General features: G+C 44.0%; 1 protein-coding gene across 1 annotated transcript in view; it reads left to right on the top strand.

Moving 5' to 3' along the window:
• Positions 1-1,039: 1,039 nt before the first annotated feature.
• Positions 1,040-24,281, top strand: part of NELL2 (neural EGFL like 2) — a 155,662-nt gene continuing 132,420 nt past the window's right edge. The window contains exons 1-2 of the mRNA XM_030015236.2: positions 1,040-1,524; positions 1,728-1,856. Of these exons, the coding sequence (XP_029871096.1) occupies positions 1,470-1,524; positions 1,728-1,856 (184 nt within the window). The 5' untranslated portion in view covers positions 1,040-1,469. The remainder of the gene's footprint in view (positions 1,525-1,727; positions 1,857-24,281) is intronic.

Below are 24,281 nucleotides of genomic sequence, written 5' to 3'. Positions count from 1 at the left end.
CACACTGGAACGGTGTTCCAATGCCCGTGCTGTGGATTTGGGTTGAGGGATGGGTTGCATTTTCCCGCTTTCATCTTTAGACAGTCCTCTCTCCCTTTTTATTTTTTTATAGGAAAGAAGGTGTTTGCTTTGTACATTGCTTAGGATCTCAGTTGGTTAATCTGGCCTGGAAAGGAGAGTTACCATTGATTCCCATGGTCTTCTTTGGGGGTGAAAAAAAAAAAAAAAAAGGGAAAAATCCCCTCTTCCTTTGGAATTATTATTGGGAAAGATCTGTAAAGGTTACTTGTAAAGATTTTATTATTTGCAAAGATCACAGAGGATGAATTTGGGGGAGGTCAATAAACAACACTGGAATTACCGGCTGACATCAGGGTCTTACTGATGTGCCTGTAAAACTAGGGAAAAAAAAAAAAAAAAAGTTTAAAACCCCAATCCTTTATTCCACAGAATTTGACAAACTGGCAACGCGACGTTTCTGCCTTGCATGTTGGGAGTCCGTGAAAGGGAAGAATGAGGCTATTCTTAGCCCCCTTTATGGGCACACAAAGTAAAGGCACAGAAATGTCACTTGCCTGGGGGGGGGGAGGAGGGTTTGTTAAGGAACCGAGGAAGCCGTCCCTCACGACAGGGCAACCGGCTGGGCTAGCTCCGCACGCTCCCAGCTTCGGCAAGTCCTGAAAACGTCCCGGCTTCTTCACCCCCCCCCCCCCCCCCCCCCGAATTATTTTTATTCGTGCTCAGCCATCAGGCCGAGGTTCCGACGGCATTCCCCGGGCACGCCGAGTCAAGCGCTCACTTCCACACGGCCGGACGATCAACCCAAGGGCAAAACCCGGCACCGGTGGACTTTGGGGGGGGGGGGGAGACGGGGACAGCGAAGCCGTGCCTCCCCCCCCGGGACCCCCCTCCCGTTCCCTCCCCTCCCCGGCCCGGCGGAGGCGGTGGGCGGCTCCTGCGGCCTCGCCATAAACCGGCGGGCCCCGGGGGAGGAGGAGACACGGGTGTTCCCGGGGCGGAGAGCTGGGGGGGGGGGGAACCGGGCAGCAGCTCTCCCCTCCAGCCGGGGGGGTGGCGGCGGCGGGGCGGGCACGGACGCGCCGCCTCCGCATCCCGGCTGCCGCGGCCTCGCTCGCTCGGTGGCGGCAGGCTCTGCGTGTCCGTGTCCGTGTCCCGTGTCCCCCCCCCCCCCCCCCTCATTGTCTGCCCACGGGCGGAGGGCTGCGCTGCCCGTCCTCCCTTCTCCCTTCCCCTCCGCCCTCGCCTTTGTGTGCTCGGGGCGGCGCGGCCCCCGCCGTGATGCGAGCTGCGGGGCGGCGGGGGGTCCGCTCCTCCCGGTGAGAGGCGGGCAGGGAGCCCAGCCTCTGCCCCGCAGGGTTTTTGGGTTGTTTTTTTTTTTTTTTTTTTTTTTTTTTTCCACTCGTACCAGCCGGAGGAGGGGGATTATGGACTGAGAGCATCGGTGGACCATGGAGTCCGGCATCCGCTTGAGCACGCTTTGCTTTCTCCTCTGCCTGGGGACAGGTAGGTGGATGCCGGACCCGCCGGGAGGGCACCCGGGGTTGGGGGGGAGGTTGGGGAAAGCTTCGCGGTCCCCCCGGGCGGCCGCAGGTGCGGGGAGTCCGCGGCTGAACGGGGTGGGAAGGGCGGGAGGAGGGTGGAGGGCTGCTCGGAAAGTTGCGGTGTCGGGCTCCGGGGGGGGGGGTAACGGCACTTGGTGGGTCTAGTCGCAGGCTTTGGCGTGGACCCCTCGCTGCAGATCGACGTGCTGGCCGAGCTACAGCTGGGAGGCTCCGCGGAGGGGGTGCGCCAGGTGCCGGGGCTGCACAACGGGAGCAAAGCCTTCCTCTTCCCAGGTACGGCCGCCCCCAGCCCCGTATCCCCCTTCCCTTCCCTTCTCATCCCTTCCCTTCCCTTCCCTTCCCTTCCCTTCCCTTCCCTTCCCTTCCCTTCCCTTCCCTTCCCATCATTTCCCTTCCCTTCCCTTCTCATCCCTTCCCTTCCCTTCTCATCCCTTCCCTTCCCTTCTCATCTTTTCCCTTCCCTTCTCATCTTTTCCCTTCCCTTCTCATCCCTTCCCTTCCCTTCTCTTCTCTTCCCTTTCCTTCCCCCGGCCCCGCTCAACTTCGGTCGGGCCCCTGCGCCGCACACCGGGGGGGTCCGTCCGTCGCCCCCACCGTAGCGAGGGATTTGCCGGCTCCAGAACCACCCGGGGGGGTTTCTCTTCCCTTCCTGCCCGCTTTTCTTCCACTCTTCTTCTTCTCCCTCCACCCCCGCTTTTTTTTTTCCCCTGTCCCCCCCCACTTTTTTTTTTCCTTTGACTGGTAGACGCTTAATTAAAGTACAGCAGGAACGGGGACGGCAGATGGCTTATTTTGTGAGTCGTGGGGTGCAGTGATGAATAATAGCACCACCCACTCTTCTGCTTTACTTGGGAAACGCTAAACATACCCCAGTTCCAGCTAAGGAAATGCTCACTGAAAGTTTCGTGTGAATCGAGCAAAAGGCTGAAATGAAGTGCCCCAGAGGAGTGAGGCAGGTGGCTGAAAATAAGAATTCCCTTTTTTTTTTTTCACGAAGGGAAAGTGGCCCTTGTGAGCTTCTATGTCATACCCCTCGTGAGAAACAAAGAATGAGTTTCGGTCTTTCTTAGGGCTTGTGATTGGTTTTTTTGTTTGTATCGGTAATAGAAATAAAATAGTAGTCTTGTTCCATCTTTCAAGAATATGTTTAGGAGGTTTATTAAAAAATAATTAAACTTCCTTGTATTGTAATTTGTAAAGGACTGTAAAATAACTCTCAGTGGCTAGTTGAATTTATTGGAATAGGTCACATTGCCTAGACTTGCTCATTTTCAGTGTATTTTTGAATTACGCTTTAATAATGTACTGATACGTTAAATGAAGCTGGAGTCAAGAACATTTTCGGGGAAAAAAACCTATATCTTAATTTAAAAAAAAAAAGCCTAAAAATGGCCTTTAGAAGCAAGTGTCTTATCTGAAAGATGATGAAATGCTCCTTAGAAGCATGACTAAACAAGAGCAAGGAATATGGCTCAACATCTGGTGAAGCAAGAGCAAATCTCCCCATCAGCCTGTAGTTTTTAAAATAGGGGGACTTGATTGCTGGCTTCTCGTGTCGTGCCAGGAGTTTCAGCTGGGATCCAAAAGCATTTCTAGTGCAACAGGCAAGAGGCTGCGTTTCCCATACAGAAGAGTTGTAATTCAAGGGAGATAAGATCTGGAAAGGGAATTTCTTTTTCATGTTTGCATTAATGAGATAATTTATCAGAAGCGAATACTTGCCAAAGGTGGCAAATTTTTAATTTTTTTTTTTTTTAAGGTGATCTCTCTAGCAGTGTTCTTCCCCGGTACAGCCAGCGTGTGTCACTATGGACATTGATGTGGAGACACATGGGCATATACATTCAGAAACCCTGACACATGCTGGTTTTTAATATCCGTGGTGGGCTTGTGGCTTCGGAGCAGAGCCCTCTGTGAAGGGGGTGACTGCTTAGAATGGCAACCTGTTTGTGTGGGGTTCGTGTCCTAAAATAGCTGTAATTTTTCGGGTACGGTTCCAAGTTGAGGCCTCGTTGCGCTATGATGGGGTGAGGGAAGTCAAAACTCCCTTTGGCTTCAGTGGTAACAGAATTAGAGGTCTGTAAGAGTAAGGGTTTTTTTTATTGTATATTTTCCCAGCGTCGGGACAAAAAAATTAACTGGGTGGAAGAATTTTTTTTTTCCAAGTTGTTCCCTCTTTTTTGTAATTATGAGCGTACGTACTTCCTAAACGGCTAACTAGTTTAGTCCTAGCAAAAAGAGATAAGAGTTTAAATTTTCACACCAACCTTTTTATTTTGTTGATGTCAATCGGGGAAATAACGAGGACGAAAACACTTGGGTTTAAGTGGTGGCTGAAGTCACGCAGTATCCCTTGGGAAGTCTTCAGCGCCCTGCAGGACTGGAGATACTTTTCCTGCTACAGCATAGGACGGCTGCTGATTTTCTTATAGTAAATGGGGTCCTTACTGAGCAAACGGATTTTCATTTCTTAACTTGCATTTAGAAATAGAGAAGTCTCCTTCCTTGATCAGACCACTGGGTCCGCTTAGTCATTTTTGTTCTGCTGTTAGAGCTCACACCATGGGAACATTGCTGCAATGTATGCCTCTGAGCGTATGTATTTGCAGTGTGTGAATTTCAAATACATGTGCGTGCTGACTTGAAATTTGTTTTCTGCCTGTGTGTTTTTTCCTTATCGCAGCTAAAGCCTTAGTCATAGACCCAAATGGTTTTGTGAAAAGGACACAAACGACTTTAAATGATCTGTGAACTTAATCTGGCAGCTTTGTGATCCTTTGCCTTTTGGTTTCTTGACACATTGAATCTTGTACTATATACATATTTATGGCATTTTAGTATGTTGCCTTTCTGATAGACCACATTCTCGACTGGTGTAAAGCCTCACTTTACATATGTTTAAAACATACAGAAAGCCTAAATGCTGTTTATTTTAGAAAGAAATTACAGTAGTGGCAGGTTGAACTGCCAACAGGTAACAGACAATTAAAGGTATATGATGGGAAAAGTGTACGTGCAGCTAAAGCGGAACAGTCTCTTTCCTTCTGTTTCTAGGCGAACAGTCAGTTTTGACTGCTTAATTAGCTGTAGCATCAATTTTCAATACAAGGATTTTAGCATCTAATTGGCTGTTCTGACAAATTCTTCTTTGCGTAATTGATTTTCAAAGCTGCTTATATTTCTAGGCCATATAACACAGTAAGCAGTTACTCTCTGAAGGTAGTTTTAGTCTGTTGTAGTCCATTCAAGACCATTTAGATTGCCCCTTCTACAGTTCCTGATTTAGAAATATTTATAGCCATTTGAAGTTTGTGGTCACTTGGACTTTCTTTTTGTGTACCAATCTGCTCTGTCATTGTACAAATCTTATAGAAAGCATAAGATTTGGGAAAGAGAACTCTTCCCACCGACTTCAGCAGGATTAGATGCTGTGGTCTTGAATTCTAAAGCTTTTTAGGTGCCTGATGCTCCTTGGTTGGAGTGGATGGTAGCACCTGAATGCCACTGTAATCTGGCTCTAGTTAGCTGCAGGGACTTCTCTTTCTGGAAATGTGATTTGCAAAGTAATTGTAAAATGTTCCAGTGTAGCTTGTGGGAAGATACAATTATGAATAGAAAACAGGCGGAAGTCTTCCAAAATGTTAGTGTTGCTATATGTGAACATCTGCCAGCACTTCCTAGCCAACAGCAGATATTATTATGTCAAAATATGTTGAAAGGAAAATTATTCCTCTTCTGGTCAGAGCAGCAGAACACAAGTCAGAATACCTATACCACAAACTTCTCTCTGTTGGTGACTGTTTACACAAGTCAGTGAAATTTTCAAACCCTTCATTTTCCCTTTGCAAAACAGGGATGACACTGAAGGTAAAGCCCAAATCAGGTGGGTGGATTGAAATGTAATTAATGTAGTTGAAAAAGGCTTTTGGAGAAATACCAGTTGTCATTCTTATAATTCTTTCGTTGTAAATGTACTGCATTAATACAATTTGAGGAGATCAGTGGAGATGAAAGTCCATAGAGCCGTTTTCCTATGCAAACATGAACATCACATTGCTGCAGGAGCACTTGTTGCCTATGTAACTGCATGGAAATTTGAAAAGGCAGACAAAACCACAACAGCAGAGGCTGGAGGGAGCTGAGGCTTTCGAATGGGTCGGACACATCTGACTTAAGTAATTCTCCCGAGCGTAGACTTAATGCGAAGCACGTGCAAGGTCCCACTGAAGCCAGGTATTTCAACTTGCGATAGGAAATGATGTTTCGAGGTGTGAGAAACTAAATTAAGGCTGCAAGAGTAACTTGGTCTCCTCTGGCACTCCTCTAGGCAGTAACTCTTTGCGTCGTGTCCCGTCCCCCCCCTTTAGACGCTGTATTATTTTATATATTTTATAGATATAATACTGTGTTAGTGTTTCTGGGTCTGACTTGCTGTTGAGAGTACACACTACGCAGCAGACTATCTTTGTCCATAAGAGCGTACGTGTAGTAATGGAGGCACTTTCCAACCACCTCCAGCAGCAGTGGAGAGTGGTGGAAGGTGCGCTGTAAATCAAGCGATGAGAGGCACCAAATATGCAAGTGATGTGTAAGGAAAGTATATGCCCATCAAAAGGTATATAAACTCCTCAAAGAGGAGGCTAAAGGGTGGACAGAAGAGTGCAATCAGACGGTTACAAGCAAAGGAATATGTATTTAAGGAAAAGATAAAGGGCATGACTGTCACAAAAATGTGGGAGCCTGTGTATCTGAATGCAGAACTTGGAACTCATTCAGAGGATAAGCTTTTTCTCTGCCAGTTAGGATATGTAACTCTTAATATGGTTATAAGTAATATTTAGATATTTCTGATGAGGAGGGACAGTTCTAGAGGCAAGATATGGTATATTCCGATGAGGAACAAGGTGTGCTATAAAAGACCAAAGAAATTATTTAATCTGTCAGTGGGATGCATGAAAGGACTCAGCACTACTGTTCTTTGAATTGGGGCTTGCCGGCACAAACTGCTGGCAGAAACCCCCCCCCCCGAAATAGGCCTCTTGATGTAAATGATTTGTTACCTATTGCTGCATGACTGGATCATTAGCCCATTATTTTAAAATGCTAGCAAGACAATATTACTATATATATAATATACATCTTATATCCCTTTGGAAAGATCACTGGTTTTGGCCCATGACATAATCTCTGGACATTACTAAATAAAGGAGCTAAAAATAAATCTTTAAAACTACATGCAAGTGAACTTTCCCTCGTAGAAATAGGGTTTACATTCCCTATGCACTTCACACAGGCTTTTTTCCTTGCCACCTGTCATTGAAACTATGGACAGATGCTTTCTCCTGGTTCCAGCTGAGCCTGCTGAAAATATTACTGTTCCCAGCTGCTTGTCACCACCCGGGAGCTAGAGGTTACCGTCCCCACAACTTTTCCAAAGCAAGAGATCATATGAGCATTCCCGTGTCTGCTGATGGCAAAGTCGACCAGCTTCAGGAGCGAACCTGGCTGACTGCAGTGACATGGATTAGAAAGCCCCGTAAAATCCCTTTTCTCCAGCTGTACTCATCTCCCAGAGGAGCGGTAACAGACAGCTGGGGGAGAGGATGCTAATGTTGCCAACTGGCATGGCTGACGGCAGAGTGAATACCTATCTGCAGCTTTTTTTTGTCTTGGAAGAAAGCTGGTTTCTCTCAGAATCACTAAATCCTCAAAATACGGGACCTCCAGCATAGAGATCATCCGTCGGTAATAAAAATTCCCAGAATTTTTCAGAGAGACAAAGAAAACCCCTCACCCCTTAGTTTTCAAAAAGATGGAAATAACTGAGTTTAATTTCAGTAAGCACTGGAGTGTTTTTCAATGTTAGAAATGCCTATAGTGTAAGCAATTACTCTATGACAACGCGGTAGCCAGAGACCTCCAGATTTTGGCGTGTCTGGAACGACAGCCTACGCCTTCCCCCTCGCTGCCCCCATCCCCGTCCGCCTCCGGCACGTTCCAAAGTCACCTCTGCACCCACGCGAACAGTAAACCGTCGTGGTACGGCACTGCCCGGGTTGTGGTCGATGCTGCTGGCAAGGTGGGCTGGCTGAGTTACCATGCGTGGAGAACTAGGATGCTGAAAAATCATGAATATACCTGGTACTGGAGACTGTGTTGCTTGCTAACTACTGCTGTGCTGGCTTATCTGTAAAAGAGAAGGGGAAGAAGTTATGGGAAGAAAAATACTTGAACATTGCGGACTTGGGATTGATGCTTGTAATGGTACAGCAGAGGGTAGGACTGAGAAATGGAAAGTGAATGGGGACCTAATATACGGCAGATAGCAAGGAAACTCAGGTTTCCAGGGAAGAAAAGCTTGCAATCCCTGTACGTAGTCATTAGTGCATAGTTGATGCACAATAAAGTTAAGGTATGACAGAAAACTTGGCCTGTAGCATTTGGGGATTGCAACTGTCTTAATGCTGAAAGTTTCAAATAAATAATGTTGCTGAGTGTGCGTATTAGGCATATAAAGCATCACAAAGGTATAAGCGTAGAGCAATAAAGTTGTTTTAAGTACGGCTCTAAAAATTATGTCATTGTTCATTGCAAGGAAAGGTATTTTAAAAAAAAATTTTCTTTTCTTGTGTTTTTTTTTTTTGTTGTTGTTGTTTTCTATAGTGGGCTTTTTGGGGGGAGGGAAAGGAAATAAGCAGAAATTAAATATTCCCTCCATAGCCTTTGGGTTTTGATTTTTTTTTTTTTTTTTCCTGTACTCGCATCTCTTGCCATGTGTCTTGATATGGGCTTTTGTCAACTTTCAGTTTGTTAAATTCTTAAGAGTATGGATTCTGGAAGAAGCTACAGCATGGGGAGAGAAATGATACCTGCTCGCTGGTGTAGGACCGTACCTTACCTGCCCAGATCCCCTTGGGAGACGGTGCCAAGCAGCGTGACTTCCACGGCTTTGCCTGGTCTTGGTGGGACAGCTGATGTCTCCAGCCTCTGCAACTTCAACCTTTGGAGTGAATTAGTACCTGCGTTTACTAATCAGCGAGGGTGTGACTCCATTTAGAGGAATGTCCTGTTTTATTGTGTTCTTACGGGCTTGACCCGGTGCTTTTCACAGCCAGGTTGCATCCAATATCTGCAATAAATTGAAGCCCCTGGGGGTCTGTTTTCTATTGGGACAATGCTGATTCATCCAAAACTCTCTTTTTTTAATGAGCGTTCGATTGTTCAGGTTAATTCAAATAACCATGTTCTGTTTATACCTTCAGTATTGCCCAAAAGAATTCATACCGATTAATAACAGACAGAATTGCACTTACTTGTTGCTAACTTTACAATGAGGCCTCTTCTAAAACACCGCAAGTACAAAACCCTTGTTGAGGCTCGTATTATCTCGGGGCTCGACCCGGCGTGTTTGTTGGGAGGCTGAAGATGGGTATGATGTGCAGCTCTGGGGCACGTATAGAAGGAAGACACGTGAAGGCGGCGTCGGCGCGGCGATGTGGGGCGCAGGAAGGGCGGGAGGGCCGGAGGAGCGGCGGCCGAGGAGGACCTCCTCCACGTCACCGTCCCCGTCGGGAGCAGCCAAGGGCAGGTGGCTGCTCGGCAGGCGGCCTCTCCTGGCAGCGGAGCGGGGGACGCCGGCCTCGGCCGAAGTTAAAGATGGGATGTCGACAGCGGGACAGCATCTGTGCTGCGTGCCAGAGAGAGCCCGGCGCCTGCGGCACGTGTGCCCCGGGAGGGGGGACGGCGGCTCTTCTGGGTAGCTGTCAAGCACGTCTTTCCATATTGCTGGGGGAGGATTGCATTAGCAAGGGGTGGTGACGTGGGGAAACGAGGTCTTGCTACCCTTATGTAATTGCTTTTGCTGTGACATAGTTCTGTAGTCACGAAGCGTGGCTGAGACTAGCTAGGTTAATGGTTTTTTTTTTTATGGTTTCTCCATCTCCTGCAGCACGGTTCAGTCTCCAGTGAGGTTTCACAGAGGACAGCAGCATTTGCTATACATCCCTTCATCTAGATCAGTCGTAATGTCTGTTTTTTTCCCCTACTGTTTGCTTATAAGGCGTGGGAAATAGGTTTCCTACTCTCCCTGCCTTGCTTACGTTCTTCTAGTCTGTATCCTCCAGGGCGTATGGGTGCTGGCTTGGAAAAATAACTCCAAGAATGGTTAACTTCACTGCTTCCAATGAGTCTTAAGGGAGGTACAGAACCGAGCTCGTAAGTTATTTAAAACCAGTGGATAAGAGCTGGAGATTATATATAGCTGTCACGGGAAACTGTACTTCCATGTAGTGACTCTTTGGTTCCCTATATTTTGTCCTGTTTGGTCGTGTGCCAAGGTACAGCTCCACAGAGCAGCTGTATTCTCCTACCTGGGGTGCTGAGGTGCAGCTGAATAAGGGGTGAAAATGATTTTTCACTGAATTTTTTCTGTCCCTCTGTTTTGGCTAAATTCCTCCATATTTTGTCTCAATGTTTAAGACATGCTAACTTTTCCATCTTGGTGTTGTTCAAAAGATTTCTTCTCAGGAAAATCTGAGAAGAAATATTTTAAGAAAGGGTACTTCAGTTTTTCAATTTTTTTGCCTGGTCATGTCTTCCATGATAAATACCCATTATGAATGTTCACTCAGATTTTTCAACTACTGAACTTTAAAAACTTAAACTTGTAGCAAATATGTCATCGTCCCACTTAGGGAGTAAATTTTTTTTTTTCTTTTTTTTTCCCCTTTAAACCATGTTTGGGAGGGAAAAAAATGCTGTAGCCATTTTCAAGGTGGAAAATTTTACAGCAAAAATTTCTCATTATTTGTTATGTTAAACAACATTTTGTTTGCTTTTCTTTTTTTGGTGCATACTTTTTTGGGGTGTGTGTGATCCTGATGACTTCAGAGAGAAATGCAAGCATAGAAAACTGACTTCTGTTGAACTTTCTTGGGAGATGCTACTCGCAACTCTGTGCTGTTGCAAGGTGCTAAAGCAATGGGCATGGTCTAAAAGGACGAGTAGACTAAAAGAGACCTCTGAAGACAGTGTTCAAAAAGCTTTTAGCAGATTAACATATTTGGAGCAGCAACAACGTTGCTACGATAGACTGTAATGTTTCCAAAGGAGCCATTACAATCAATACTGCTAGCGATCCATAACTGAGAACTCTTTTAGTGGAATTTGAGTGGCAATAGCCCTGTCTGAAAACATAGAGGGAGTATAATAAGAAAAAGACTTCCAGTTGTAGACTTGTTCTCTCTGTTAGGCAGAGCAAGGTTTATACGGTTTCCCCAGCATAAATGCTTATTTAAGTGTAATTAGATGGTGGTAACATCCGTACTGTTTCTCCTATCAAGAGAAGAAGACGTGCCAGCCTTGACTCCACAGCTAGAAGTCTGCCAGTCTCTAAATACAGCTGTGTAGTGATCCAGAAGGGTTCCAAAGGAGCTTTTGTGGTTTTGAGGTCAATAATCTGTGTTTTAATAACTCCCTAAGCATGCATTTGCATATTGGGCCACAGTTGTTCCAAAGGCACTCCTAAGATTTCCTCTAACATTGGCTAGTATCCCTTGAACTTGCAACAGTCCCCAGATTTGCTCAGCACCCATTCAGGGAGTGGGGTAGGCTTGAGGAAAAACTTGTGTACCCTGTTCGGTGATGTTCTTCCTAAGAATCCCTGCAGACACCGTTAGTGTTTGAAGCATAAGGAAAGCATACTGTAGTAAGGCATCTGGGAACTTGAAATTTTTTTTAAACTGAGATTGCGTCTGGGTTATTGCATTCACTCTGGGTTTCTCCATTTCAGAAAAATATCAATGAATTGCAGGGAGTAAAGACAACAACAGCAAACCTGATTACACAGAAAAAAGGACTGGCTTGCTAAGAAAGCTTTTGAAAGAACTTGAGTATGTACAGCTTGTCCAAGCAATGACAAAAGTGTTGTATGATAAGTGTCTAGTATTAGAAGATTCTTAGAGGTTTAAAATGAAGGAATTATTTAGTATTCAAGAGCTAGAGGTAACAGTAATGTAATGATATTATAAATGGAGAGGATTTAAGATAAAAGGAGACTTTCACAGTGAACTAGTATAGATTGTGGAATAGCTACTGAAAGGAATTGGTGGAAATCTGCAGACTTTCCATTTTGTAGAAGATAGCATGAAATAAAAAATCTAGGAAACATTAGCTATGTTGTAGTCCTTGTGTGACATTCAGTTAATATGCTAAGGAGGGGGTGGATGACCCTGTAAGTCTTTCTATAGTCTGGAGATCTGGGGTGTTGGTGGAATTGTTCTAGTACAGGGAGAAATTTTCAAAGACACAAAGGGGCATTGAGCACCTGACACTCAATAATCAAACTGGTGCCTTTGCATTCTCCCTAAAACCTGTTCTTTGGTGCGCCTGAATATGTGTTAACGGTACTTGGTTAAAACAAGCCTACAAGAGCAAAGAAATCAGGGTTTGGAAGCATTTCTAATTTTAACTCATCCAAGCTTATAAATTGGGCATGTGTTTAAAACCTGTAGCTGATTCACTGGGGCTAGCAGACACATTCATAGAAGCATGGACTCCATTAATACCTGATTTAAAAGAAAACTTCGTGCAGGAGAATCTGAACTCTGGTCCTCCCCAGCTTCTGTGGGACCTCCAGCAATGGTAGCTTGAGTCCCCCATGTAATTTCTGTCTGCCTGCCCTGCTCATAGCTGAGCTGTGTGTATGGTGTTCCTTGGTATCCCTCCTCTTTGATGTTCCCGATTCAAAATCCTTCTAACCTTTCCTTTTCCTGGCATCAAAACAGATACTGAGTGAGTAGAGATTTTTCTGAGGGTGCCGGTACGGCTGGTAGCTTAGGTGTCCCTCCTCTCCCCTCAGGTGTGGTCTCTCTGCCACTTGTCCCTCGTTTCTGCTGGTACCTGAACTTTCTTTACGGTTCAGCCTCCTGCCTTCTCCTCCCATCTGCTGCTGCTTGCTCACTCCGCTGCCGGAGAGCTGTGGCTAGCAACAGAGTTGTTGGATGAGTGTGGCATGCTTCAGCTCTCATTTTTTTTCCAGTGGTGGCCTCCCTTCCCCCCTGCCTTGATCTGCTCTTCTTGCTGTTGCGATAAAGGTTTGGGTTTTCTGGAGCTCTCCAAGTTGGTGACTGTTGACCGTTCTCTTGTGTCCGAAGTTAATCTTTCATGCAGACCACGTTGTTGTGGTCACCTGGGAAATTAGAACGGATCTCATATTAATGCTTTCTTAAGCTCACCATTGTGTTGTATGAAAATAAAACAGCCTTAACACTTAGAATTTTGGTGAGCTGAAGGCAATTAACCCTAATGTGGGTAAAAAACAATTACACCCCAGAAAGCCAGAGGTGAAGGAAAACTGGGATGAGAGATCCAAACCACTGCAAAGGGGGAGAAACAGATTCTTAATGGGGAAAAAAAGCTAAACCCTCCAGGGCATCTGCAAATGATTGGGACTGGGCTAGACGATCTCAAGAGGTCCCTTCCAGCCTAAATGCTTCTGTGAAACGCAGGCCGCAGGTGGTAGGTCCTCAGGAGCAGCATCCCGGTCACAGGGAAAGGAGGTTTTGAGAGAAAATGACTGAGCAGAGACCACAAGTAGGTCTGACTGACACTTGCACAGTGAGAACCAAGTGAGGGAGAGATGGGGTGCGTTGCTCAGAGGGTGTAGGAGTTTCTACATCCCACGATCATAACCCAGAGGTGCCCTGGTGGGTGCTGGTCTTCTACAGTCTGTCATCGTATGACCCAGTTCCCTGCTGGAATATGTTATATTTGAGAAGCCTGAATTGTGTCATATATTGGGGGAGAAGGGTAGTTCACGTAATCCAGTTTGATTTACACCTAGCATAATCTGCTTGCGCGGTTTATTATTGCTGTTAAGTTTGCACTTTATTGTTTTTGATTGATTAGTGTTTGTTTACCTTCAGTAGCCTGCTTTTTCATTTGGAAAGGGCTGACAACACTGCTTCCTTCTCCTGTCTTCCCCCTCGGCGTGACTTGCATAACTTTTTAAATCCTGACCGTGCTATACAACTAGGGACTGGAAGGAAATTCAGTCTTTTAGCAGTTCTCATGTGTGTCATGCCCTTATTACAGTACCAGTAGGGCTGGAAGGCGATGCATTATTTTTCTTGTGCTCTTCAGCCTGTGTCCCAGTGTTAACAGCATTTCTTGGTGTGATATTTTTGTTTGTTGTTAGGTCAGTTTGACACAAAGCGCTCATACGACAGTATGCAGCCAAGCATAACTAGGTGCATATGCCACAGATGGCAGCAGCAAGGAAAACAAGACAGGCTTGATTTTCTCCACAGGTTTCAAGGTGTTCTCAAAGCAGCTTCTAGAAAACTGCTTTGTGCCTAAAGGGATGTGAGTGAGTGCACGTACATATGCACATATGTATTTATAAAGCTAGAGTAGCTGCACCCTTTTAAATGTAGCTAGAACCTGTCTTGAAATGAAGAAGCAGACAGAAATCCCGCTCTACCTACCTCTGTGTCCTTGTTCAAAGGTACTAAGTTTTGTAGTGGTATTGGCCACAAAAAACCTAAACATCATCATCGTAAGTAGCAGTACTTGATACTACCTATGAGGGAGCGCATACAAAGCGTCTTCAGAATTTAAAGAGGAACTGAGAATAGTGTTGGAATATAAACTAGGGAAAACTGGTAATCAAAAAAGCTATTGCATCGTATAATTGATAACCTGGAACCTATAAATCATCAGAAAGCATTGCAATAATAAATACCTGGGGCAGAGCATACCATACAGCACGCGCTTTAATTTCCTAGGAGTAGAATTTCTGTAACAAGAACAGAAGTCATCTTTTATCTTCATCACTTTGTTATGATGTAATAGGTTCCCACTGAGTAGCACCCTCTCTCCTGGTGATAGTATCTAGCATGATGACATATTTACAGTGAAAGGGAGAAGTATTTCTTGTGGGCAAGGAACAGTGGTTTTCTGTATCATGTATGCCTTTAAAAATTCCTGATAGTACTTTTGTATGGTGCTTCCCGCTATGTTGATGTGCACATTCCTTACATTCCTTTCGGGAATGTTCAGGAGCGCACATTTACATTTTCTTCCGCAATTTGGTGGGAGTTGTTTTAGTAACAATCTAGCGTGGTAGGATCTGTATTGCTTATTAAGTGAATCAGCTGCTTCAGCCCTCTGTGCTAAGAATACAGACTTCTAATCTGGAGCGCTACACATTTAAAGTTCAGGTTTTCCTACAACTAGGTTCCTTATCCATTCATTTGCAAAAGGTTAGAAAAAATGTCAGAAATATGCTACTGTAGATACAGTCACTAGAACCTTTACTGTATTTATTTACCTCTTATTTGCTTTTTGCTTGCTGAGTCCACAAGCCATGAAACCCTCGGTCATGGACCCTACATATTTTTGGAGGAGCGCACCTGACTTGTTGCGGTGCAGCCGGGCTGCTTTACCTTATGGTAAATGGTTCACACTTGTAATCCTGGTGCAAATTCTTTCTTTGCCGAAGGGACCACAGCCAAAGGGAGAACGAGAGATGTCTAAGTGTCTTAGCGTTGTGCTCTGGCAAATTAAGCCTGGGACTGAGAGCTGTGATACCTGGACCTGATGCTCAAATTGGTGTTTATAGTGGTATAAATCCACCGCTTGTTCTCCCTTCATCTATTTCCCTGTGTTGTACGGATCTACTAACCAAGCAGAGCTGCTGTCTGTGGCTGTTTGTATCGTGCTGCTGACACACTGAGACGTACCACCATTGAAAGGACATTTCCCTGATCTGTAATCCAGGTGGGGAATCGTGCTGAGCAGCCGCACCATTCATTTGACAGCTTCACCGATGCAGTTGGATTCTGCTTGTGTAGCAGGTGGATGGGCTGGAAGGAGAGATCCACCTTCCCCATTTGTCCTGGTTTCAGCTGGGATAGTTAATTTTCTTTCTAGTAGCTGGTAGAGTGCTATGTTTGGGGTTCAGTATGAGAAGAATGTTGATAACACACTGATGTTTTCAGTTGTTGCTGAAAACAACTGAAAGTTGTTTAGACTAAAGTCAAGGATTTTTCAGCTTCTGATGCCCAGCCAGCAAGAAGGCTGGAGGGGCACAAGAAGTTGGGAGGGGACACAGCCAGGACAGCTGACCCAAACTGGCCAAAGGGGTATTCCATACCATGTGACATCATGCCCAGTATATAAACTGGGGGGAGTTGCCTGGGAGGGATCGCTGCTTGGGAACTGACTGGGCATTGGCCAGTGAGTGGTGAGCAATTGCATTGTATATTTTGTACATTCCAATCCTTTTATTATTATTGTCATTCTATTATTGTTATTATTATCATTACTAGTTTCGTCCTTTCTGTTCTATTAAACTGTTCTGATCTCAACCCAAGAGTTTTACCTTTTTCCTTCCGATTCTCTCCCCCATCCCACTGGGTGGCGGGGAGTGAGCGAGTGGCTGCCTGGTGCTTAGTTGCTGGCTGGGGTTAAACCACGACACCATTCCACACCGCGTGGTCTAGTTAAGTACGTGCGCACCACAAAGAACGATTTCATAGCCCCAATCTCAAGATCATCTCAGGGGTTCGGCCGTGTTTTGAAAGAGCTTGATTGTATTTGAGTGGCTAGCACCTGAACAATTGTTCTGTAGACTCACAGGGACGCAAGGGAGGCTGTTTCAGCAGGGGGTGTCAGTAGTCGGGCCGTAGGAAGGTAAGCTGAGCATTACAGAAAGATTCCGCTTCACGTGACTTTCCTTGGTTTCTAAAAGCAGCCAGTACATAAGCTCAGAGGCTTAACCCAGCCACTAGTATAATCACTCTCAAACTAGCATTGTATCATCTCTTTTGCAGAATGCTTCTAGACAGATTTCGGTGGTATTACTGTCAATTTACTGTGAATGCATAATACATTACAGCTGTAGTTTGCGCCGGACAGTCTTGGATTTGCAAACGCATTCCTAAACAGTCATCCAAGTCAGTGCCAGGAGCTGGCAGAAATGGTTGAGGGCTTGCTTACCACTCACTTATCTCATTCTATCATATCAGGTAGAAGGTTTTCCTCCTAGTAAATAAGTTCTGTTTTAATTTCATTTGCATAGTTGACAATTTTTAATGTTCCTTTAGCTTAAAAAAGAAAAAGTTAACAAGCTTAACAAACCAAGCAAAAATTACCTGGGGACTTTGACCATGGAGAAGAAAACATTACACACAAAGCACTTTGAATGAAATCATGATTACTTATGCCAATGCACAAACTACTTCCGATTACACAAGCAAGTCAGATCCTTAACAATGTTTTGGTTATTTCAGATCGGAAACATTGCAGCTGTAGTCAAGTGTATGTGTCCAGGCTCTCAGTACCTTCTCCCCCTCTTGTCCCACAATGGATTTGTGTTCTCAGCTGTGCCAAAATGACTTTCAATGCACAAGTATGTAGCTTGTAGGTGAGCCAGAGTTTTGGCCAGAAGTGATACGATTAACATTTTTTGAGGATATAGGTATGAACAGTCAATATAATTGGGGGAAAAATGTGTGTGTGTTCAGAGACAAGTCCTTCTTCTAGTCTTCTGTGTCAGTCTGTTGTGACTTGTGGGACTTTGCTTGCGGTTTGAGCTGGAGGAAAGCCCTTGCTGGATGACCCACCAAAGCTGTAGCTGACATTCAGAATAGAGAAAGCTACAGAGCAAAGGCAATTGGAACCTCCCCAAGTGCTGCAAGAACAAACTGTGACATTTTCCCTCTTGTTTTTATTTGATTTAATGATTTGGCTTTAAGTCAGTTTTTGTTTAGATTGTTTAGTTTCAGCTGAAGTGCATTTTGCCCTCCTTCTTTTCTCCTTCCCATCCATTGCAGTTCCTTCTGCATGCATCCTTGCTGAGGCATTTGTTTAAAGGAAATAAGAAGGGAGGCACAGGGATTTGGTGGTCACTGTGATGGTGTCTAAACTACAAGGGCAGTTTGTGGGTTATCCCCCTTAACAGTCTGTGGGGTATCTCAAGGTCTGATCATTCAAATTGGGAGATTTACTAGAGTCCTTGCTCCCGGCATTTGTGAGTTTTTGTTCTGGTGAGACCAGGTTGTACCCCGTTTGTAAGGAGCACGTGGGTACATAAAGGTCTAGATGTACCTGGTTGGGTCCTGACGTATGATTAGACTGTAGTCCCAGTGTTCACCCAGCCTTGGGAACTGGGCAGCGTTCCGGGGTCCTGCAGCTCAGGCACACCCTTTGGCAATGGCCCCAGTGGGAAGGGAGTCTTACAGGGTCAGGGTTTACCCCGTATCTTGTAGACTTTTAAACTTGAGGTGGAACTGCAACACCTTCCCCCAGCCTCCTGCAGAGCTCCTTCCTACAGCCGTGGAGAAACCAAGTCATGTTCATGTGGGGTTGGAAAACTGTACTGCTCCTGTTTTGCTGTTCTCTCTGAAACGATTGGGAATCTGTGAGAAGGGAATGAACAAATGTATAGGAAAAGTAGCTCAAAATGTTTTATCAACCAGTATCTTATGTATCAGCTCAAGTAAAGAGTCAGGTGTATTTACAAAAAAAAACCCAAACCAAAAAGGCAAACCAATCAACCTTCCCACTGAAGTATCTGAAGCATAACACATCTAGCAGGGTTTTGATCTAATAAAGGGTGTTTTACTTCTTGCTATCTTCAGTTTTCATTACAGGAATGCAGCTCCTGAATTTGAATGCACGGTGCTCCACTTAAAAACCCGCTGTGCCCTTTCAGCCTTGTAAAGATTCTGCTTTTGGATAGTCTTTGCGTGCTGCCCCATTGGCTGCGAGCAGCTTAGCCCACGTTGGTTACTTAAATAAAAGAACAATATAAAGTAAATAGTCTCAGATATTGTTGCCCTTTGTAGGCTGTATGAAATCCCTAGTTAAGAAAAAGATTAGCCAGAACTTTTAATATGGGGAAGTGACACGATGTGAATATATACTTGTGACAGTGACCCCAACTAGTGTAGGAAAATGAAACAAAATTGAGCTAGCCTTATTATATTTTTTCAGACTCTTTTTAGCCTGCAGTCCTTCTCCTTTTTCTCATAAACCACTAGAATTTAATTCATGTGGTTCAGCAAACCTACAGTCAGACGCAGAATTGATTTATAGATGCTGCTATTAAAAGCTGATTATGTGCACACGAAACAAACTGTGGAGCTCAATTAGAATGCCTCCTTCAAAGAATCTTCTGCAGGAGTTTGTTTCATAATTCAGTTCATACTGTATGTTCAGCTTTAGATGCACTTCAGAAACTCAAGAGCACACCCTTTCCTCAGACAAGTTATCTGTTCTATTTAATAACTGTTTGTTTTTATTGTGTCCTGGAAAACACCTGTAATGAATGGCTTGTCCTAAACCGTATTTGCATGTAATCTTTCCACTGTGCGATTTAGTACACTGCTGGTGCTGTGTATGGAAATTTTCCTGCTTACCTTTAGTAACGCGTTCATGGCTGCTTCCAACACCTTTTTTTGGGGGGGTGGGGCTGGGCTAGTTAAAGCTGGATCAGTTGCCTGATACGGTTCCTCCTATGTTTGCATGAATGCAGTTGTCATCATAGGGATGAGGAGAAGGAATTAAAGGCTGGTGGCAGAGCAAAGGGTAGAACCGCCTCCTTCTGCAGCACCAGTTTAGACTGGTGGAAGTGCCTTTGGACGTGTGGAGTGAATCCTGTTGAAAGTTAGACTTACTGTCTTGGTTATAGTGCAGTAATTATCATCTCATGAGCGTGACTGAAATGACAAGGTCTGCACTTGACACCTCCAGGAAACACTTGCGTGGCTTTGGTGTTCGCTGCAAAGCTCTGACTGCAGGTGTCTCTGAGACGGGAAGATTCTGGTTGTGTCCTGGTTGTGAGGGCTGTTGCAAGTGCACGGTAGAGGCAGCCACTAAGTTTGCCCTCTGAAGGGCTGAGTTCCTGCAGGTCTTACGGTTGGTGGTTTTCTTCACTGGGTTTTCAGTTTGCTTTGCAATGTTAGATCTTAAAAGACTTGGTTTTCTGCAGCTATCACCTCATAACGAGATATTACAGCTGAAGGTTGACCACCACCTACTCTTGGTCTGTGTCCTTGTAAATCATTATCATTGCCAACCACAGGATGAGTTAATTTGCCTTTCTTCCAGCCTCCTTCCCCCAGGCTGCTGTGGTGTTTTCAGTACTTCTGCTAACTTGCATGTCTCAAACCAGCCGCATGTGTTACCGCATGAGCGTTATTATTCCTTCTAAAGGCATTTCCATGCTATAACATTTGACTTGAGCAAGGAGTGTGACATGCTTTGAGTTTGGATTTTTGTTTCTTTCCTTGTCACTTTGAACAACATTCTTCTATAAATTAAAGACGGAGTATTGACGCTATGGGTCTGTGAGTTGTCATGGTGTAGTCAAACCAAACACATGCAATATTCTGGGAAAGTAAACCAAATATATAGGTATCTTGGCTAGAGACAAATTTCTCATTCAAGCTAATAGTTCACTCGTTATTTTTGCACTCTAGTATCGAAAGATTTACGCCTTTGGTTTTGTGTATTAGGAATGTTCACAGTATGAGGTTTTTGTTGTGAACTGTTGAGAAACCACAAATTATTATCTGAGACATACCAGTTTGATTTTCCAAGCTATTATGGAGGAAGTCCAGTTCCAGTAAAGTATTTTCCTCAGGTCTTAAAATGATTACTAGAAGCCAAATGTCAAGAACAAGCCTGAATCGGTATTTATTGAGCACAGCTGGTGATCTATCAAGCACCTACTGCTAGTGTTCAAAGGCAATTGGAATGAGGGATTTGCACTGTTGTGTTAGTGTAAAAAGAATGGATCTAATGGATCAAGGACCTTTCAGTGGTCTTTCTTTAAGAAATCCACCTGGTGCCGGCCCTGAGCAAAGGGTGCTGTGCTTCATCAGAGCAGTAATAATTCAAAAAGCTGTGTAGCTCTTTGGTACAGCAAGTATGAACTGGCCTATTTGCAATACCAAAACCGAATGGCCATGTGTTTCGGCAATTTAATACTCTAGCAGTTAATGTGAGGATAATCTTAATATATAGGCTTCCAGCACGATCTAATCAGGTTGTGATACTTTTGTATGTATTTGAGAAGATAGTCTAAGGCCATGATGAATGATTATAAGGTTTTATAGGTAAAAGGATGGAAAACTTCCGTCCAACCTAGTGATCGGGTAATGATTCACAGGGGTGACACGGGTAGACCTCAAAAAAGATTCCTCTTTTGTGGGCGTAGAGGCAGCTCCGTGTTTCCCCCACCTATCAGCGCAGCAATGAGGACTGGGAGGGCTCGGGAGAGTTCCACGTTGACAGCAAGGGTTTGTTTCCTTCCTAAAGCACAGGCCCCCTGCAGCACAGTGTTTGCATCCCAATAGCTCCAGTTAGAATAAAAGTGCATGTAGGAGGGGGAGACAGTTATTTATGTGTGATTGGAACTGGCCTTGTATAATGGTAGGGGTGTTATGCATATACTTTCTTTCATCAGCTGCTAATGAGAATATCGTAGGAATTTGGTAAAATTAACATTTCTTTCTAATTGAAAAGTTGTGGATTTTATTTTTGTTAAGTAAGCATAGTCTCCGTGGACTATTTTCCCACTTCCAGCATAGAGCATTTATGATTTCCACTGGTAGGGTGTGATAGGAGTTAAAACTAAGAATGATATAGGGGGATAACTGGGACAGAGAGGCACCCTAGCATCTTCCAGGGTTCAGAGCTGTGCAGGGGAAATCCGGATTCTTGGAAAAAGGTAGTTGCTCTGCATTTCTCATCTTCTTTCTTACTACCATTTCATTGTCTTGAGGGAAACCTGAAAGAAATCCATTGGCGACAACAGGAACAGAGCAAGAACAGCCAGGGAACTTTCTGCAATTTTTCTATTTCCCACAATTCTGACAGGACTTTCTCTTTTTTGCCTTGCTTGACTTTTTTCCCTCCAACACTCTTCCTATCTCCCCATCAAATTCACATTTCATATATGTACCTCCTATCTTTTCCTGCTGCCATATTAAACCACGAATATTATGTGTCCAGCTGCAATATACATCCATGGAAATTGATAGTACCTATTCAGTACCTTAATGCCTCTATAGATTCCTGTTTACTCACTCTCTAAATCTGAGTGAGACTGAAGCAACCAGATGCAGAAGCTGTTGGATGAAGGACCTGTGCAGCTTCTTCGCTATCACGTTCACGTGGATGTGTGCTTGATCAACCCTGTATAAATGGCAGGGAGCGGAGAGGTGATGATGTGGAAATCATCTTCATAGCCCTTTTTCTCCACCCTTCCCTTTCCTCCTAGCAACTCCTGCAGTGTTTCAGGTGAGGGGCAATCAGCCTGAATTAACGAGGCTGAAAAACCATGGGGTGTTTGTGGTGTATACTCTATAGGCTTGGTTTCTATAATCTCATTGTCTACTGAAGTCAAAGTGAGATATCTCTACCAAGGGAGTTTAAAAGAAGTATAAAAGGTTGTTGGAGGGACAGGAGCGTTGCTACAAAGTAGTAACAATTATTAATACGTAAGCAAGGTGACTTCCCGCGTTCCAGTAGTCTCAGCTTGCTCTGGGTTTTGTTCTCCCACTTTTATTTAGTTTAAGTTTCGCTGCTCGTCCTGACTGCGGCTTCTGAGGCTGCAAGCCCTTCAGGCAGGGCAGCTCTGCCCCTCAGGGCAGACGCTCTTTTGACTACACACACAAGCACGCAAACATAGTTTGATTAAACTTCGTCAGATCTTCCCTCATTAATCAAAAAGAGATTGTTCTCGCTCCAGTGTAAACGTGTAATGTGTTTGTGGGCCCAAAAGCAGACTCTGTAGATACTCTTAACGATAACGAACCTGCACTAGAAGAGGATGTTGGCTGGGCTTTCTAAGCTGAGAAACCCGGCTCCCTGCCATGGCAAACAGGGTTGGAGGACGTGCTTTGCACCTGGGAATCTGACTCTATAGGCTTTTAAGTGAGTTCCACGTCTGTATTTTCCTGTGCTCTTCTGTATCTTGGTAGGAAAGCTGCTGCTGCGAGCTGCAGCACGTGAGGATCCTGTGATTGTGATTAAAGAATATGTTCCTTGTGTGTCCTTCTGCTCTGTCTCTTGGGAGTAGATTGTTTATATTGCTAGAAATTGTTAATGCAGTTAAACTATCTTCCAGCCTGCAAACCTATGTCATTCCACTCTGTTTGTTAGTGTCCCTTGGCTAAAAATGAACGCTTTGATGTAATTGTATTTGAGTTGCCTTATAATTTATTAACAATTGCATTAAAAGACCATGGATGTCTGCTACAGTAAGGGATATATGCAATGCACAGTAGAAAAGACGTGAAGTTTCACAGAAAAAAGCTTTAAATGATCTTTTCTTTCTTTTTTTTTCTTTTTTTCTCTTTCTTTTTTTGTCTTTTGGATTCCCCTTTATAAAAAATGAATCAAATTCAGCCTGGTGTGACACTGTGCAGAAGCTTGGTTAGGACTTCAAGGTTGTACAGGTTGTTGCATTTCTTAAAACACATTGAAAAAATATTCCTGGTCCATAAACCACAATAAACTGTTTGCTGTTAATACAGAGTAGCATCTTCATAGATACAGCTTAAAGAATAAACCTGTTTTTAAGAACAGCAGTGTAAGCTTACGCAAAAGCTCAGCTCCAGTGCTGCCGAAAGAAAATCACAGTTTCTATTGCAGTTAGATCTCTGCTGCTGTTGCTGTCCCTGAATTAGTGTCCCTGAGTTACAGCAGGATGGTCAAATTGCAATGACAAGAAGCTTGTGAATTGATTTAGTTCTTACACAGTTGATTACACATGCTAATGAATTGATTTTGTGCATTAAAAATGTATATTAATTTTTTTCTAGTATAATGTATTATGGAAAACCTTGGGAATTGTTTTTCTAGCATTTGACATCTTATTTTGTAAATTATCTCTCTAGAGGGCTTAAGGTTGGGCCTTTTTATTTTCTATGCAAGTTCTGTGCATATTCAGCAGAAACATTGCTTCAGTTTTGGTTGTGTGTGGGTTTTTAAAAGCAAAATCTTTATTGTGTGTGTGCAGTTACTCTAACAAATGTTCGTGACATCCTGTGCAAGAAGCAGCAGCAACATACTGCACAACTGGAGAATATAGCGATTAATTAGCGACAATATATTTTGAAAGATGATGAGTTTTGAAGTTAATTTATAACAATTACTTAAAGCTGAGTAAATTGTCCCTAAAGAGATGCTGCTCTGTTTTTTTGGTTTGGTGTTTTTTTTTTTTTTTTCTTTTTCTTTTTTTAAATTAATTGTGCATAGCTATTAAGCATAACATTTTTCTAGACGTCATTAAAAAGTTGCTCAGGTCGCGCTTCACAGCTTAGGCTCATATCCAGTGTTGTCACTCTGTGCTTCAGTGCTAGTGAGTCCATATTTTGGATGAGATATTAAAGGTACCATCTGGCCATCCATGGAGAAAGGAAAAGAGTTATGACCCTGTCTTAAAAACAAAACAGCCCCCCCTACTCAGAATAGAATGGGTGTCCTAGAAAATGTGTTCTTTCATTGAAACGGCTCCCATTGCATGTAAAAGCTGGTGTTTAAAATACTTTGGTCCCTGCTTTTGCCTGTCTGTTCAAGTGGGCTACTCAGGAGGAACTTGTTATTTTGTAAGCTCTTTGAGTTGAGGATATAAAGTAAAATAAGATTTTTATACTGACTGTTTATTCTGGGTTTGTTTTTTTT

The sequence above is a fragment of the Aquila chrysaetos genome, chromosome 5 (assembly GCF_900496995.4).
Source record: "Aquila chrysaetos chrysaetos chromosome 5, bAquChr1.4, whole genome shotgun sequence".
NCBI lineage: Eukaryota > Metazoa > Chordata > Aves > Accipitriformes > Accipitridae > Aquila > Aquila chrysaetos.
Note: the sequence above shows the minus strand (reverse complement) of the source record. Positions and strands in the feature narration are given on the sequence as shown.